The following is an 18,794-nucleotide window of genomic DNA, read 5'->3' as shown; positions in this document are numbered from 1 at the left end:
ATGCAAACAACTTAGTACAAGAATTTCGTACAAAATATACCCGCTAATTTCCCTAGGGTATAGTTGACTAGAACCCCCCTAGACTAGAAGATGAAAGGACTATCAACAGGTCATCACCCTCCGCCGGATGAATGAATAAACATTCTAGTGTACGCACGTACTACAAAGTATTATTGTTTCAACAAATCAACTCCTTTGTGACCTTCATTTATTTGATTATGAGATTATGTACCTATGTTGTTATGGATAACGAATCAGTGCGTTTTACACTCATTATGAAAAAATAAAAACTGAAAAAAATCTGCGAAAACAAAACATTTTTATTAGACTTATATCGACCGGGATATGACCGTGATTACCTTTTGTATTGTTTTGTTGTTCATATCCCGGTCGTTATAACTCTAGTGAAACTAACCGTGAATCATTCAAAACTGTTAAAACATTTTTATTTTAATTACATGCACTTCACTAAAACTTTTAAAACTACGTAATTACTTATAAAAGTATGTATAACGAAGCGATTGTGCAGTCGCCATCAGTTATATCGGAGCGTCCAAAGTGCTCACAAATATCTGAACACGCCTCTATTGTCGAGGCGTTAGAGTGCGTGTTCACATATTTTTGAGCACCTCGGCCGCACCGATATATCTGATGGCGACTGCGCGTAATCAACTCTCCAACTAAATGAAGTGGCGCTCAAATCAATCATAATCATCAAACTGAAGAGCTCTAAGGGCATTTTCACTTAACTGTGTACCATTACCCGGTTAGCAGTCGGCACAAAACTGACGGTCAATGTCAAACACCATAAATTTTGTCAGGAATGTGATGGTTCAGTTCAGACCAGGGATCGGAACCGGTTTTTTGCAAAAACTTAGAAATAACCATATTTTTCGAATTATTTTATACTCGAAATGTAGGACTCAGTTGTGTTTTTAGGTTACGACTTCGTATTATTAGATTGCCCAATTAGAAATGAAGTAATTAGCAAAGAACGAAAAAATACCGTTTCCGTTCCCATACAAAAAATACCGGTATCCGATCCCTGGTTCAGACGTTACTGAAACACGACTTATATAAGTCGCGCTTTAAAGTACAAGTTAAAATGGCGTCCAGACGGAATTGGCGGCGGAAGAAATTGGCGTCGATCTCCAATTTAATCACCAATTTTAGTTTTATGGTGATATTTGAGCGTTCTAAATGATAAAGTGCCCCTAAACGCGACTACTGGAGTCACAAATTGGTATTCTATTAGCGTCCGCACCTCCATTTTATCGGTAATATTAGTCATAATCGGCGATCGAAATTAGGGAGCCAAATTTGCGTTTGCGTTCGCACCTCCTGATTTGATCGGACAATTTCATCAGATTGGCGAAAATTGTTCTCGTCTGGTCTGGACACGCCTTAAAATGAAATTGCCCCTAAACGCCATCATCAAGTGGCTAGTGCAGCAAATAAACTATAAGGGTTATTGTGATTTATAAAGCACAGCTATTATAATTTATAATGCTTTAGTGAATGATTTATTTAATGGAGTGAGCTTTTGTATCAATTATTATGTGCGAGGGGAGTTGAGAAGGGAGCTTTCTGCTTTGTGTATGCTGTGATATATTCTTATTTGAATTATTGTAAAGTTTTTGGCGGGGTGTCAAATTGTAGTGTAAATCTGACTTAAAATATTATTTTCTATCGATCGAGTACATACATTATGTTTCATGCATGCTAAGTGTGCATCAAATATCAAAAATATGTACAATTTGCACACACCAAATTTGGTGATTTGCATGCAGTTGCATGCCTATAGAGGGACATAGGTACTTTTATTAGCAAGTGATACACAAGCTAAATAAATTTATCACAACTGAAAATAATAACAAAAACCTAGAAAAAGGATTTTTTTGTGTTGGTCCGGCCTTTAGAGGTCAGTTTTGAGACCTGTCATTTTAATAGACATATTTTAATACCAAAAAAATCACTTTCTAACACAAAATGTATTGAAACGACAAGTTTAATAATTTACTTCTAAAGCTTACAAAACCATATCGAAAAATGAATAAACTGAAACCAAACTGTCACATTCTTCTAAACTACACGAAAAATAAAACCGTTTCGAACGAATTCAAAAACAACTGACAATCACAGAGCCAGCAACGGCTAAATTAAAAACCGTCACTTCTCACTGTCCAATAGTAAACCTTATTAGTATCCCGATACGTCACAAGTTCGCATGACGTCTTAACAGACGTGCGTCACGATAGCCGGTCGCGTAGAAACTGAGGATGGCATGTTTTTTTCTGATGGTATCCTGTGGGTTTAGACAGTGCAGAGGGGGACAGTAGGGGAGATTGTAATAAGATGAAGCTTTTATATTGAGCGCGAAGTCGTACTAGGGGTAACTTTATACTGATTATACTTTCGCATGAGAAAGATAGGTCATTTTGATTTAGTTAACGAAAGAAAGAAAGAAAAATAATTGTATAATAAGTTAATAATGATAATCTTTTCTTAATACCCAAAAACTCCTCTACACAAATTGAATCAGTGAATTTTGCGAAAGTATGGAACAACCAATTTAGCTAGGACCCTAAATGGCGTAACAATCCCGTGTGGTGACTGTACTAGCATCCAAAAGAAAAGAATGAGTATAGTTTTTTTGTTCTTATTTACTAACAATTTGGTTTGACCAACTATATCAACGCAATCTAGCACTAATCAAGAAATGCGTCATTTGAAATAATAAACGCGACGGTTGCCTACACGATTGACTAAGTACCTATAAATTAAAATTGTACCTACTGTTACTACAACCTCTGTGTACAAGCTTACACATTTCAGTTCAGTATTAAGTAGCCATGTTATTTTTTAAGCCACCACACTTTCAGTCTTACATGTTACATATGGCAGGTGGTTACAGAGCCCACTGTCACAAAAAAAAACAGAGAACATCTGTTTGTATATTTTATTTATGAACTATGAGTATGTATGCCAGCTGAAAGGAGTTGATTGACTTACAAGATTTGACAAGGATTTTTGTTTGTAAGAACAGATGCCTTACTACTTTACTGACATATGTACTAATAATAATAAATAATTAGGTTAGTTTATTTTAGATTAAATTCAATCTCAATAGACCTTACACTTACGCCATCCGCTTCGTTTACCCCTTACATGATATTAAATTGTTAAAAGGGCCTTTACGTGTTGGCTTCAGCTCCACGCATGTCTCTCACATGTATGGAACTTTTACTGAATGGGAAAAATAATGAGGTTTACCTACAATTTACATACACTCTTTCTTCGTACATATTACTTGTCTTTTCAAAAACCTATTTGTAGCTATAAGTAATTTTATTGTATATGTATATCATATCAACACCAGTTTTCTCTTCAAATAATTAAAATTCGGCCAAACGGTTTCAGAGAAATGTGTATTCTGTGAACAATTATTTCATATGCCCATTACAACCATTCATTCGCCCTTACTACAATGAAATAAGATCTATAATGGAGACACACACGGTGTCACAGGTTAAGCCTATTTCTGCTCGTACGCGAGGAAGGATTTAAAAGGAATCAACCATTATTTCTAATGCGGACCTGCGCTTTGACCATTGTCAGGGTTGTCAATTTTAATAACATCGGTTTTTAACATTGACATTAATAGATGCATTATGATATGCCTCTAAAGTGAATTAAAAAAAACAATCTTGTAATGCAGTAGGGAATAGAATGAAAGGTTTGGCTGGTGACAGCTCCTTTAGATATGCAAGGCATTTGGATACTAGGCCTTATAGGAATTAGTCCGGTTTCCTCACTATGTTTTCCTTCACCGAAAAGCGGCTGATAAATATCAAATAAGTACCGTACATAAATTCCGATAAACCCATTGGTACGAGCCGAGGTTAGATTTTATTTACCAATACCTGAAATGTGGAATGAGCTACCTTCTCAGGTTTTTGTGTTTCCCTTGCGCTATGACATGGGGTTTTTCAAGAAGCAGGTAGTTTGGGTTCTCAAAGGTCAGCAACGCATTAGTGGCTCCTCTGATATTGCTTATGTCCATGGACGTCGATGACTGCTTCCCATCAGGCGGCTCGTCTGCTCGTTGCTTCCTATTACAAAGCCTGCCCAGCCAATAATCTCAGCAGCCCATTCTTCCAAACACGTCATCAATTTTTCCAAAACGCACACCCCTATTCTTATTCCCCCTACTCCCGATATAGCGCTGACATCCTGCCTCACAATCACGCACTTTCCTCCCGTAACTAATTAAAAGATTAAACTACTCCTCAGGTTCAGAAAGACGTAAATAGCAACAACAACTGACCATTGATGGTTCTTATGCCCTTGTAATAAGGTTTAGGTGTTGTCAATTAACGAAGACGATGGTAAGAGCAAAGAATACTATCGTCCGCGTAATTAATTGATCTTTCATGAACCTTATTAAAAAGCCGTAAGGCTATGTGTTGGTTAGTTAGTCTTGCTGCTAGTACAAATGACATCAGATACATCAGAGCGGTTAAGGTGTTCATAAATATCTAAACAAAGCCTCTATTATGAAGACGATAAAGTGCATGTTCAGATCTTTTGAGCAACTTGGCCGCTCCGATATATTTGATGGCAACTGTTCAGTGAGATGTGACTTTTGTGTACGGGAGGGTTGTGATGGTGAATCTTGGTGGGTGGTTTTGTGCAGACTGCGTGATTGTTAATTTTAGAAATAGGATGAAAAGTAGAAGGAAGGATAAGATATGACAGGTACACAATATAACAAGTAAAATAAAAGTTTATTGATTTTGATGGCTGTCATTTCTTTCGGCAGCAAAATACAGGTTAATCCTAGGCGATATAAAAAAAATATTTTTATGACATTTGAATATGTATCTTTTATATTTCGACCTAGGTTATAAAATAGATCTACTAAGTCTAACCTTGAATTTAGTCCTTAAATTTAATAAAGCCTATTAGGTAAGGGGACAAATAGAAGAATGATGGCTTAAATTACATTATTAACTGCTTGTTTAGACATTTTTAGTTCATAGCAAAAATGCCTACATCAATCTATACTTTAAGTGGCACTTAATCAAATAGGTATCTATAACAAGACGATCCGCCCCGGCTTCGCACGGGTTAACAAATTATACATAAACCTTCCTCTTGAATCACTCTATCTATTTAAAAAAAACACATCAAAATCCGTTGCGTAGTTTTAAAGATCTAAGCATACATGGGAACAGACAGCGGGAAGCGACTTTTTTATACTATGTAGTGATTAATAAGTCTAAAATTCAAATTGATTAAGTTATCATGGGTCATACACAGATGCAATATTCTGATATATCTTTTTCGTTTTTTTGACGACTTTAAAAACATTGGTAATACGCAAATACAATTTAAGGAATGTTTACAAAAACAACATAACTGCTTAGAGCGGTTGACACTTTTTTAAGAACATTGTTGAATTAAAAGGTAACTTTGGCTTGCTTTACGATTTGAATAACGTCAGAAGTTCATAATCACTTCGTTAGAAATTCATAGGTAATCATAACCTAAAAACCGGCCAAGTGCGAATCGGACTCGCGCACGAAGGGTTCCGTACCATTACTCAATAAACGGCAAAATAATCACGTTTGTTGTATGGGAGCCCCACTTAAGTATTTATTTTGTTTTTGGTATTTGTTGTTATAGCGGCAACAACATGCATCATCTGTGAAAATTTCAACTGTCTAGCTATCACGGTTCATGAGTTACAGCCTGGTGACAGACAGACGGAGAGCGAAGTCTTAGTAATAGGGTCCCGTTTTTACCCTTTGAGGTACGGATAGGGTTTGCAATCCGGATCCAAAATGTATGAAATTATCCAGATCTGGATCCGGATCCGCGGATCTTCCCATACATTTCAGATCCGTCGTGCAAATCCTAGGTACGGAACCCTAAAAACAACCGTTTATCGCTCCTAAAAACGTGACACACTAATCCTTGTCAGCATAAAATCAAATGAGTACACGGAAGCGCCATAACCGACGGCACGGCAGAAGGAAATCGTCCCGTTGGACGGTTACGTGTGTAGTTAGTACGTCCGCTAATGTGCAGTTTACGTCCAACGTAAACAGAGGTGTTGTAATATTTACGTGACGGGTGAATGGTTCCAAATAAAGATTTAGGAATGGGAATATGGTGATTCTTTAGACGTGGTCAACGTGGAACGTTTTGAATATCGGTCCGTATTGGTCTTGGTAAAAGCGCGATCACTTAAAAAAAAGTCCCTATGTGTGATATTTTTTTAGTTTTTTTTTAATACTATACGTATTATTTGAGAGAAATGATACTCTAAAATCGCATAAGTGATACTATGCGCAAAACAGGAGGCAATTGAATCAGAACCAATTTCCTATTGGATGCTTATTTTATAAAATATTGAACAGGATTGTTTTATCAACTTCAAATGGAGCATTAATCCCAATGATCCCTAAGTATCCGAAGCCATGTGTTCCCATCATTATCAATGAAGGTCCACGACCCTTTCTAACGACTCTCTCGATGATTAAATAATTACGACTGATTATGTACTTCCTCGAAATAAAGCACAAAGTGTCATCGGTACACTGTTCAATGAGCGAACCAAATAGTAGTAGCAGTCAGGATGTAAAACATACATAATTAATAATTATATTACATGTTAAGGAAAATCACTAATTACTCAATATATGTACCTAAAAAGTGGCATTCTATGGAACTTTCTAACTATGTATGTAAACAAAAGTCACTAGTAAATTCATCATTCAGAGACAATTTCAATATGGCGGTTTGTTTACATAGTTAGCAAGTTCCATAGAATGACAATTTATGATATACTATTATTAAAATACGTAAATGAAACAAAATCCAATGAGTATATTCTTAACAAGTTTTTACAGTTTTAGATTAGAATATATAATATATTTTTTTTTATACCACATTGGTGGCAAACAAGCATACGGGCCGCCTAATGGTAAGCAGTCACCATAGCCTATGGACGCCTGCAACTCCAGAGGTGTTACATGCGCGTTGCCGACCTTTTTTTAAAAAACCTGTACACTCCTTTTTTGAAGAACCCCATACCGTAGACCCTCGGGAAAACCTCGGAAGGGAGCTCATTCCACAGCCGGAGCGTCCACGGATTTAATTTAATTACAGTCATATTCCACACATGTCAAAAAATACAATAAAAAAAACCTTAAAAACTACTACATTATACTATAATAAAAAGGTATTGATTGATTCCCTAGACTAGCGACAATTACATACTAGTTTACATTTAAATAAGTCGTTACGCAATGAAATGAATTTTGAACGACATAAAATCCTCCATTATGGTACGTTACTATTTTTGTTCATGCAACACCTGGTGAATTTTCTAACCAAATCTATAATAGGTAACTTATTATATCATAAACCTGAAACGAACTTTATTTATAACGGTGATTATCTGTATTTTAGAGTCATTCATCCTCGGAATGAATAATAAAATAATTTATGGTGTTCTGCAGTTCGTTCATTAAAGTTTATACTCTAAAAGGCAGTTAAATATGGCATAGATAGAGGGTAACGATCTCGGAGAACGGTGTGGTTTGGTTAAATCCAAGTTTAATAGGCAGTCTTGATAAAAGAATGGCGCGAAATACACATATTTTTTTATAACTATTTTCAAAGTTATCCCGTTGTCGATTGTCGAAGTTAAACTAAACCACCTTACTGATATTAATTACTCAACTAAAATCGTGAAGCATTTACCTCTACAATTTATGAAAAAAAAAAAACAAGTGGATAGCTCCGCTTTCGCAAGTATTCCAAAACGCTTACAACAACATTTCCTCATCATTTCGTAACATATTACAAGCCCATGCTCACATAATTGAATCAAGTAGCACTCAAATACGCATTTTAATTCAATTAGCTGAAATGTAGCATATGTCGGTGTACTTTAAACTTTAAGGTGCGCATTCTTATAAAGCTGTTACTGCAATTTGAGTCTTACAGCTTAGATGTTATAGTTGCTTTTTCACTGGCTTGTTTTTAGGCAATTTGGCTAGCGCAAATTATTTAAAGTATCTTATTAGGTCAACATAAAGTGTATGATAAAGAAAATAGTCCTTCCGCATTACGCATACATCGGTGCCGTTATGAAATTAAAACAGTTGTTACTGTTGTTAGCCTAGTTTTAAAATAGCATACTACTCAGTCTCAGCATCACTTATCTGACCATTCATAGAATTTTACGAGTAACATTAAGGTGCAGTAGGTGTTTGAAAAATCGTAGTGGTTTTTTTGACCATAATACGGTTACAAAAAAATATGAATATCAATATACATTTTTTTGTTAAAAATAACTTTAAATAACAATTCAATAACGGCACGCACGGCCGTCCACTCAGTGCTCAGCAAGCTGCGTTCAGAGAAGGACTTGAACTCTTCTTTTTTAGGGTTCCGTACCCAAAGGGTAAAAACGGGACCCTATTACTAAGACTCCCCTGTCCGTCCGTCCGTCTGTCACCAGGCTGTATCTCACGAACCGTGTCTAGACAGACAGTTGAAATTTTCACAGATGATGTATTTCTGTTGCCGCTATAACAACAAATACTAAAAACAGAATAAAATAAAGATTTAAGTGGGGCTCCCATACAACAAACGTGATTTTTGACCGAATGGATGGGTGACCGTTTTTTTGCTTGTTTTGCTCTATTTCTTGCTGATGGTGCGGAACCCTCCGTGCACGAGTCCGACTCGCACTTGGCCGTTTTTTTTTCTTTAGATGTGTCAGGATCTAGTTAATCATTAGATAGGTCTTGGGGTTGGGATGAAGGACTACGTAAAGCCCGAGCGTAAATTAGACGCAAACGTTATGTTTACGTTGACCGCTTACCATCGGGCGGGCTGTATGCTTGTTTGCTATCGTTATGTTAAAAAAGATAGATAGACGGTAACGTTAAGGCAACGATCATAACTTTCGTCCAAAATCTGATTAACCGCTTCGCTGTATTAAACAGCAAAATAACTCGAAACATTTAATTAATTTTCTCAAATTTCAACCTTGCTCCGTGAGAGATAAAGTCGAGTTTTGGGAAGAGTGTAGATAATTTCCTGTAAACTGATATTTCTTGTGTTTATAAACGTTCATTATGCGTGTCGGCGCATAACGCATTTTATGCGTTTTCCGTGCCGCATTCCTGAACGATGCAGCGAGTGATAAAATATATTCGTAAAACGCTAATCAAGCAAATCTTGTCGCCTACTGACAACAAATTTGAAAAGTCGCGGGTTATAGCAACACTCCAACACTAAATACAGTAGAGTCCGGTTATAACGACGCCCAAGGGACCGCTGATATTACGTCGTACTAACCGGACGTCGCACTAAACGAACTGCCAATTTTAATAATTTTTTTTAATCAAAATAATGACATAATTTTGTATCTATTAATACTTATGCGACAATCAACGAAAAAAAAAACATTTTAATTAAAATATTCATTTACGTTAGTATTACAACACTTTGTCTTAAATGCAGAGACTTGTGTGTTTAGAAGAAGCCACTTTTGTAGGCTCGCGTACTCACTCATCAACCGCAAATTACTCGAATCCCGTAAAATAAAAAGTCGTAATTTTTAGGGATCTAATCAAGGTGACAATCGTACATCGACAATCAAAAAATAAATAAGTTTTTTGTCAAACATTTCAATTTTACTCAAGCCTTTATCGCGGACTGTTTACTTTTGTTTCAACAAGCAACCTATACTCAATTGAGACAATTCTTACAAACTCAAACTCAATTAGGATGTGTTGTTTTATCAACCAGTTCCTATGGCCACCTCCAGCTCAAAGGTACCAAAATATTGCATTGTCACCCAACTTACATAATTATGTATGTGAAGTTTAAGCTCAATTGAATAATGCGAATTGAGTTTTATTTAGTTTGCAAGATTACGAAAAGTCACAGTTTTTCATCTTGCTGCGTATAGGCAAAGGCCGAGGGGAGTTGGGTGCGCGGGACGGAGTAAGCTTCTTACCAACAATTTATTTGTAAAAATTACGTCGCTCGTCGTTGTAACCGGACTTGACGGACGGATTTTGTGTCAATTTCCGTCGTTAAAAGCGGTCGGTCGTTATAAGCGGAGTCGTAATAAACGGTTGTACTTTCATAGTAGCTCATACTAAAACCAAACAAGTGCTTATACTTACGTCGCTATAAGCGGTTGGTTGTTATATGCGAAGTCGTACTAATCGGACTCTACTGTACCTACGTTCGAATTGTTCGAAAATCGCGTGTCATATACTTAATCTTATCTGTGTAACTGTTTTGTTTACATTTCTTGGAACGCGAGTCCGACTCGCACTTGACCAGTTTTTTTGGGAAGTTTACTCTTAAAGTCTTAAAGCTTTTCATAGGCAAAACTTCGAAAACAAAACTAGAGACAGGTAAAGACTACGCTGAACGCTGGCGCCATCTATAAAGACAGTTGCAAACCCCATTGAAAACATATAATATAAAATAAGCTCTAAGAAAGGGCCCAAATAAACAGTCGACCTTTTGTCGCGAGTCCGCGGGTGACTGAACGCGGGCTAATTTTACCACTTAGCATTTATTTACGCGCCGGCGCCGCGCCGCACGCGCATACGGTGTAGCATGGTAAAATCCACTACCTACGTGAAAAATACAGGTTAATGTGGGGAAGACCGGCATAGCCGCGGCTTCTGGGCCCTATATCAAAAAACTTACAATTACAATTTACAAGTGACAAGTTACAAGAGTATACTAGGTGTTCGCAGAACTGATCGAATCAGAAACACGGAACTGCGCTCCAGAACTCGAGTTTTAGATGTAGGTGTCAAGACCGCCAAGCTTAAGTGGGACTGGGCGGGACATGTCTGCCGCATGCACCCTGAAAGGTGGGCCAAAATGGTTACCGAGTGGGACCCACGGAACACCATCGATGGTGCAGGCCGGGGTTCAGGCAGACCGAAAAGGAGATGGCGGGACGACTTGGACGCATTTTATCCGGATTGGCGGGAAAGTACACAAGACAGGGTTGAGTGGAGGAAAGGAGGGGAGCCCTTTGCCCAGCAGTGGGACACTATACCAGACTAACAAAAAAAAGTTACAAGATTGTAGATTTAACAAGTTTGTGTACCAGGGGCCCGTTTCTCAAAAGCTTGTAACTTGTAATAAAAGCGGATGTCACTATTTGACAGCTTTTGTTTGAAAGGGACTTCCACTTGTATTAAAAGCTTTTGAGAAACGAGCCCCTGAAAACATAATAAACGAAAAATTTGTATCATTTATTTTTAACAAACAAACTTTAACTGTAAACCCGTCTTTTTGCACCTAAATTGTATGCTTGCTCAACCAACTAAATCGCATTTCACTTCTAAATTCGTAACGCATTGCCAAGTTATATCGAATCAACTGTAAAAGCTGTAATGCAACCCTCAGCACCACATTATCGGCTCAAAGATCGAACATCAAACAACACATGTTGCACTGTTTCGTGGGAACTCGCTGGAGTACAAATAAAGATAAACGAAGTGACCATTCGTAGATCTTATTGTTATAAATATAAGGTTTACTTTTAGTTACTTAAATGAGTTTGATCTGTTTTTACATGGGTGCTGTACTGTTTAGCGTAGGTTTTTAACTTTAGTGGCCGCGTACTGGTAATTTAACCAAACCTGCCACTTTCAATCTTGTTGGGTCTTAGAAAGCGTGAAAAGGATAACGGTATACATTCAGTCGCCTGTTGGCATTTCCGATGAATATACATAGCCACTAGTCAGACATCTTCCTCTGTTCTGTTTGGTACAGGCAACGAACTAGAATAACTATAGACGCCTAACTATAGCTAATAAATGACCCCAAGGGAATTATGTCGCGAGCGACTAAACTGTACTGCGTGCGTGTTGACAACGTCAAATATTGTATTGTTATTACTAACCTCTTTCTCAGGTCTCGCGTCGTGTATTTTGTCCCGCAGCGCCACCAGTTCCAGCGGCCAACTGGAAAGCTCCGCGTCCGGGTCCGAAAGCAGCACCTGCGTAATGCACCTTATTAGTAACTAGCTAAGGTTTAGATTTCATTGGACAAGTTATGGGAACTTCTGAAACGGGCTCCAATGTTTATCCTACCTTATTACTATATACCTAAGGCTCTAAATTACACGAACAGTTTTTTCTAAACCCTGTAGTGGGCTTTCTGAGGCACATCTGCAATAAAACATTTACGTACAGTCAGCAGCAGGAGTTGCTAAGCGGGCGACGTGTTCAAAATTACCTTGACACGCTCTTATTCTCTTAACAATAAAGTCGCGTCAAGATCATTGTGAACACCTGGCCCGCTTAGCAACTTCTGCTGCTGACTGTACGCTGGTAAATTACCTAGCGTTTATATACATTTTTAATTAATTAAAAAGCAGGGTGGCCAAAAGTATCTACCGTAAGGAACTTTAATTTCACCACCATCCAACCTTTGCCACCTTATAACTTTTCACAAAAACTTATTCCCTTTGGGCCCTGTAACGGGCGCATTGCAACTCAAATAAAAGTATGTAATAACTTACAAGCAACAAATCTGCCATTCCAAAAAAACACTATTTCACCAATTTAAAAACACTATCCATCAATACACTAACTGTCACATAAAATCACGTCTCGATATCACAAGAATCACCACCACACTGGCGGTAAACACGGCCTATTTGACCCCCTTCCCTTATCATATCAGCGGTAACTGGGTTCTAGTCACAATAGGGTCCTGGCAATATGGTGATGGCAAAACAAACTCATTTGCTAATGTGTTTGCCTGAGGATTTGAGGAAAATAACTATTAAGTTGCCTATAACCAGTGACACAATGAGGATATGGAAAATTAAATTATAATTATTAATTATTGTATTTACATGCATAAATACTTAGTTACCTATAACACAATTGTAGTGTAAACAATGAGTACGTTTACTCTTTAATTTTTAGCGCCATTTTTCATTCATTGTCATCAAATTTGTATGGACTTGGGGCTTGTAATAATTAATACACACCACATGAGATGTTAGAAATTATTTAGGTTCAAAAACACAAATCTATTTTGCATATTCACATATTTTAGCAAACACCGCGTACGGTTTATCTGCAACCTTCGTCGGTCATTCATATTCTGTTGTAAAAATGATAAAATTTAAATGTTAGTGCTTGAGAAAGGAGACGCGCGACATGTTTCGGAGAGCCTAGTCTCCGAAACATGTCGCGCGAGTGACTTAAAACAAGTGAGTCTAAACCGTAAAATTATTCAATGTTAGTATGTCTCACAACAGTTTAAATGCGATGATAAAATTTGGCTAAGGAAGGAAGTAGCTCTCGTAAAACTCTATAGCTCGTATGCCATTCTGTTTATAAGCCGGATCGCAATCAAAGAATCTACTCGAGTTCTCAGATTTTACATGTCACCTCCACACCTAATAAAATAAAAAAACCGGACACGTGCGAGTCGGACTCGCCCACCGAGGGTTCCGTACTTTTTAGTATTTGTTGTTATAGCGGCAACAGAAATACATCATCTGTGAAAATTTCAACTGTCTTCTTCAACTATCACGGTTCATGAGTGACAGACAGATAGACGGACAGACGGACAGTGGAGTCTTAGTAATTTCGTCCCATTTTTATTACCTTTTGGGTACGGAGCCATAAAAAACCACGGCGGTAGACAGCGCGGTGTCAAAAACGCGGTCGCGCGAAAAATGTCCCCCAAGCGCTGGCGCCGCGCCATCGCGTCGATACGGTGAGTGGCGACGTGGTGAGTAACAAGTATTATTAGACGAAGTGTGGATATGAGGATATTTGGTTTATGAAAAAGCTGTGAACTGATTTTTACCCGACTACGGAAAAACAAAGAGTTATGTTAACACATTCATCGCTACCCAGCCAAACAACAGGCCTCAAAAATGTCGTCATATAAAGCTGGAGTACCACGATCCCGACTATCGGGTCGTCCGGCCTGGGAACGAAATCATAAAATACCCGATAGCCGGGTTTTCGGCACTGAATGTGGTAATGTCCAGTCTTCTACCATAACGTCGACACTTAAAAAGATTTTTTAACATTCAAGTAGTAGAGGGTTTCATATGAAAGATATTCGTAGTAGGAGTAACACTTTTATTCTCTGTAGAACTTCCTCTACATTATCGTTTTAGTAACATTCACAACTTCACGTCGCATTTGTTTGCTTAAATAAAATATGTTTTTAATGAGCTCCAAAGATCCCTGGGAGTCCAAAAGGCCTATTCACCCTTGAAATCACAAGAATCACATCGGCCAAAAATTCTCCGAAAATCTACAAAAACTCTAAATTGAATAACTACTTAGCAATTCGATTTTCTCTAAATGCATACCTAACCCTTTTTGAACCCGACAGATAAGAGGGTCTGTTATCAGGTTCAACCTCGAAACAGGTCATTGCTCATTGTAATGCAGCGCTCGAACGTGCATTGATAAAATAAACGGAAGGGTAGAAACTTATGCTCCTGAATGTTAACGTCACGTAAGCACGTGAACGATAGAGTCAGACCGAGATAAGTCTGCAATGGTTTTGATTTTTCATTTATCTTATCATTCACGAGTTTGAAAACTCGTTACTATTTGAGTTTTGGCTACGAGTGTGTATTGAACGTTATAAAAAGGGGAAACACTACAAATACGCATAAGTACATAATATCAAACATCTTATCTCTTGGAAACCATTCGGATACATGTCAATATTGACATTGACAAAATAATGTAAGTAAATAGAAGTTTTAGAAGAAGAACGAGTATTCTGGAGGCTCGATGTGCAATGTAATGTACATTATGATTACAATTGAAGATAAATTATGTAGATGAAATTGCAGTTTATTGTTTTAAACAAAATACCTACAATAAAATAGGGATGTTTCCTGTACTTAAAATAAATTATTTCAAACCGTGCACGAAATAAAGCACCAGATAATTATTAGAAAAACATAGATAGCAGCTATTTTTAAACACAATTTGTATTTAATAAATCGGATTGAAATATAAAAAGTAGGTGAGTTTACCGTGACGTCACTATATTTGTTTTCATATAAATTCCATACTAAAAAATCGTTCTAAAAAAGAAGCTGATTTGACTAGTAGGAATGTAGCCTATTATTATTCAGTTTCTAATATTATGTTCCAGCCAAAATGTACTTACTCGTCGCTTGTAGAAGAATAGATGGTTACGATCAGGCATTACTTCACATATTATGTCCACTAAAATATACTATTAGGCCTACAACACTTCATTTATCAATAATCCAAAATTTAATTATTAATTTTAACACTACACAAACACTAAAACACTAGGTCTCTAAATGCTATAAAGTACTAATCCTCATTTTTATAATCATAAGGAAAAAACACTAAAAAGTCACACAAAAATATTAAAACCACTTTTTAAAATCCTTATTCCCATCGTCAATTTCAATAAAAAAACTTCTTTAAACCCAAAACGTACTACATACAAAAACAACTGCATTTCAATTTCAACCGTAAAACACACTACTATAAAGTCTTGAATGAACGTATAAAAACTCGTTATCTCCAATGCCGAAACGCACTAACACCAATATCGTATCCATTCTAATTTAAACTGTAACGCATTGATTATAAAGTCGTGAATGCAACAGTGAAAGTTTGAAAGAAGAGTAGACCGGTCAATTTGGCAGTGTGTGGGGGACTAAGCCTTGTTCTATTTGCCGGTGTATTAATGGTGCACTTTCCTCGCTGGCCGCCGGCCAAGGAAGGGTACGCGGAAACTAGCCACTTTGCTCCCCCGCGTTGGGAGATTAAAGCTTAAAAGCTTAATATATAGCTTTCTAGAGTTTCTAGATAAACTAGTGGCTCTGTGAGCTTTTTTATTTATATACATTCAAAAAATAATGGCAGGGAACAAAGCCCCCTAAGGCTTAACTGCCGCTGCAGACCTACATGTAATTTTTTTAAAACTGAATTGAAAAATAAACATATCTTTACAATAATCCAACCTGCTAACAAAATTACACGAGAATTGGTAGAGAATTGCGACCAGACCGGCTAGCATGACTAGTGTTATCTAGCATGGCGCGCGACTCCATCTACCTAGCGCGACTTCAAGTGACCCGTGAGAACATCTGGTGATGCGGACAGATATAAGACATCATCGTCGCTTCGCTCGGTCAAAAAGCAGGCACAGGGGGACAATTGTCTATAGAAAACGTAAATCGAAACTTAAAAGTTGCATGGAAATGTTAACGTGACTTTTCGTCGCTACTCTCATAGCGATATATTATTATTTTTCGATTGGCATTTGTCGATAAACGATAGTCATCTCAGCTACGTCGCCAGTTAGGCTGTGTCTCAAACGCCAAAGTGGTAAGTGGTCAAAGCGGAAAATAATTACGGTATAATTCGACACACCTTTATTAGCATAGAAAAGAAGTATGTGTTCCAATATATTTGGCCACGTTAAATTGGCTGTCACTATTGAATGCTAACTACGTAAAACTTCTTAAGCGCATTAGAATCAATGTCAGAGCTAGGCCTTTGGCCTCGCATGAACCTTCCGCACGAAGTTCGGCCTTCGTCCTTCACACACGACTATTTGCGAACTTGCGGCCATGCAGCTTTTAACACGTGCATGAGTTGAGTGAGATTTACATAGAAACATGTGATATTTTCAAGAGCTTGACGATAAAGTAAAAATAAAATATCATGAGGGAACTGCGAATATTAAGTAAGGCCAATGTGGATAATTCCGTCATAGGGACTATTACGTCTACTAGCGTTTTTCTCGAACAACGAACAAAATTGATAATTATCGACTCGACAATATCGACAAAGCAGCGAATTCTTTTAGTTTCAGCAATCAAAAGTGATGTTTTTTTTTTCTACGATTGAAAAGCAAAGAAATATATGATCGTGGACGGAATAGGCCCTATGACGGAATTAGCCACATTGACCTACTTCATCCTATAGGGGCTCTGGGTATGACGGCCAGTTGGCATTTTGTTTCATAAAATGAAGGCCTATGCCAAATAATGTGTCCATGGTTCCTATAGAATATAATAGTATATAACTACGAAAGTAAATACAAATACAAAAAAAAAGCGGCCAAGTGCGAGTCGGACTCGCCCATGAAGGGTTCCGTATTTAGGGTATTTATGACGAATTAAAAAAAACTACTTACTAGATCTTGTTCAAACCAATTTTCGGTGGAAGTTTGCATGGTAATGTACATCATATATTTTTTTTAGTTTTATCATTCTCTTATTTAAGAAGTTACAGGGGGGGGGGGACACATTTTACCACTTTGGAAGTGTCTCTCGCGCAAACTATTCAGTTTAGAAAAAAATGATATTAGAAACCTCAATATCATTTTTGAAGACCTATCCATAGATACCCCACACGTATGGGTTTGATGAAAAAATTTTTTTTGGGTTTCAGTTGTAAGTATAGGGAACCCCAAAAAAAATTTTATTTTTTCTATTTTTGTGTGAAAATCTTAATGCGGTTCACAGAATACATCTACTTACCAAGTTTCAAGAGTATAGTTCTTATAGTTTCGGAAAAAAGTGGCTGTGACATACGGACGGACAGACGGACAGACAGACAGACAGACAAACTTGACGAATCTATAAGGTTTCCGTTTTTTGCCATTTGGCTACGGAACCCTAAAAACCTAATACAAGAAATTTTTTATGCTTTGCGTTGGGCCAGAGTTAAAAATAACGCAGTCCGAATAACAAAATAAAATAAAAAACTGTGCAGACACTGAATTAATTAATGAAATACGCTATTTCTCTCGTCATCACTAACGTAACTTCGACGACAAAAATATGTATATATTTTAACCCTAATTACAATGGATTAGGGTGCAAAGTAGTTACCACATTTTTGGCGGCATAAATAACCACTTTTACGCATTAAACTCATAAATCACTAATACTTATTTAAGCTGCGAATGCTAAAGCTACAATAACTCGACTTTAGAAAAGAATCTCTAAGCACATAAACATAAGGTTCTTATTTCAGTAGAAGTCCATTTTGATATTGGTCTTAAACTAATTTAATTAACTTTCGCAATATAAAATTTCACGCTTAACAAGTTTGAACCTAAAGTATATGGAAAAAGGTGCCTTTTCAAATGACTTGAAATGATCCTTTATTTTAGTAGATGGGTTCTTGCTGTAAACGTATTTATAGTACCATAGAGAAAAAAATACATAGAGTGCTCACTCCATACATCAGTTCAGACTATTAATTTCAGTGTCTACATCTAGCATCGAGTAGCGGAACTATCAGTACTGCTACTTGACAATAGATGTAGCACCGACCGGAAAGTCTTATCTCAACAGCATAAGACTTTCCGGTCGGTGGCTACATCTATTGTCAAGTAGCAGTACTGATAGTTCCGCTACTCGATGGTAGATGCTAATAGTCTTTTTGATACTAAAACTGATGTATGGAGTGAGCACTCTATGTATTTTTTTCTCTATGATAGTACCTATTTTATAGTTTATAAGTAGCAGTTTTATGGAGTATTTATAAGTTATTGATTGCTTGTATTGCGTCAGATGGAATAAATATTTACACTATGTATGGTTATAACGGAAGTATAGTCTATGGTTAACCATTTCCACGCCAACAGTAGTGGTGACCAGATGACACAGATTACTAACTAGACAGATCATATAAGGCGGATCACTGCTCCGCACTCCGGAGCGGCGTCCGGTTCTG

At 37.2% G+C, this 18,794-nt stretch overlaps 1 protein-coding gene across 1 annotated transcript in view; it reads right to left on the bottom strand.

The window, feature by feature from the left end:
* Positions 1-18,794, bottom strand: part of LOC134654296 (227 kDa spindle- and centromere-associated protein-like) — a 108,237-nt gene that overhangs the window by 71,297 nt on the left and 18,146 nt on the right. The window contains exon 8 of the mRNA XM_063509762.1: positions 11,969-12,064. Coding sequence (XP_063365832.1) covers positions 11,969-12,064 — 96 coding nt within the window. The remainder of the gene's footprint in view (positions 1-11,968; positions 12,065-18,794) is intronic.

Source organism: Cydia amplana, chromosome 14, assembly GCF_948474715.1.
Source record: "Cydia amplana chromosome 14, ilCydAmpl1.1, whole genome shotgun sequence".
Taxonomy (NCBI): Eukaryota; Metazoa; Arthropoda; class Insecta; order Lepidoptera; family Tortricidae; genus Cydia; species Cydia amplana.
Note: the sequence above shows the minus strand (reverse complement) of the source record. Positions and strands in the feature narration are given on the sequence as shown.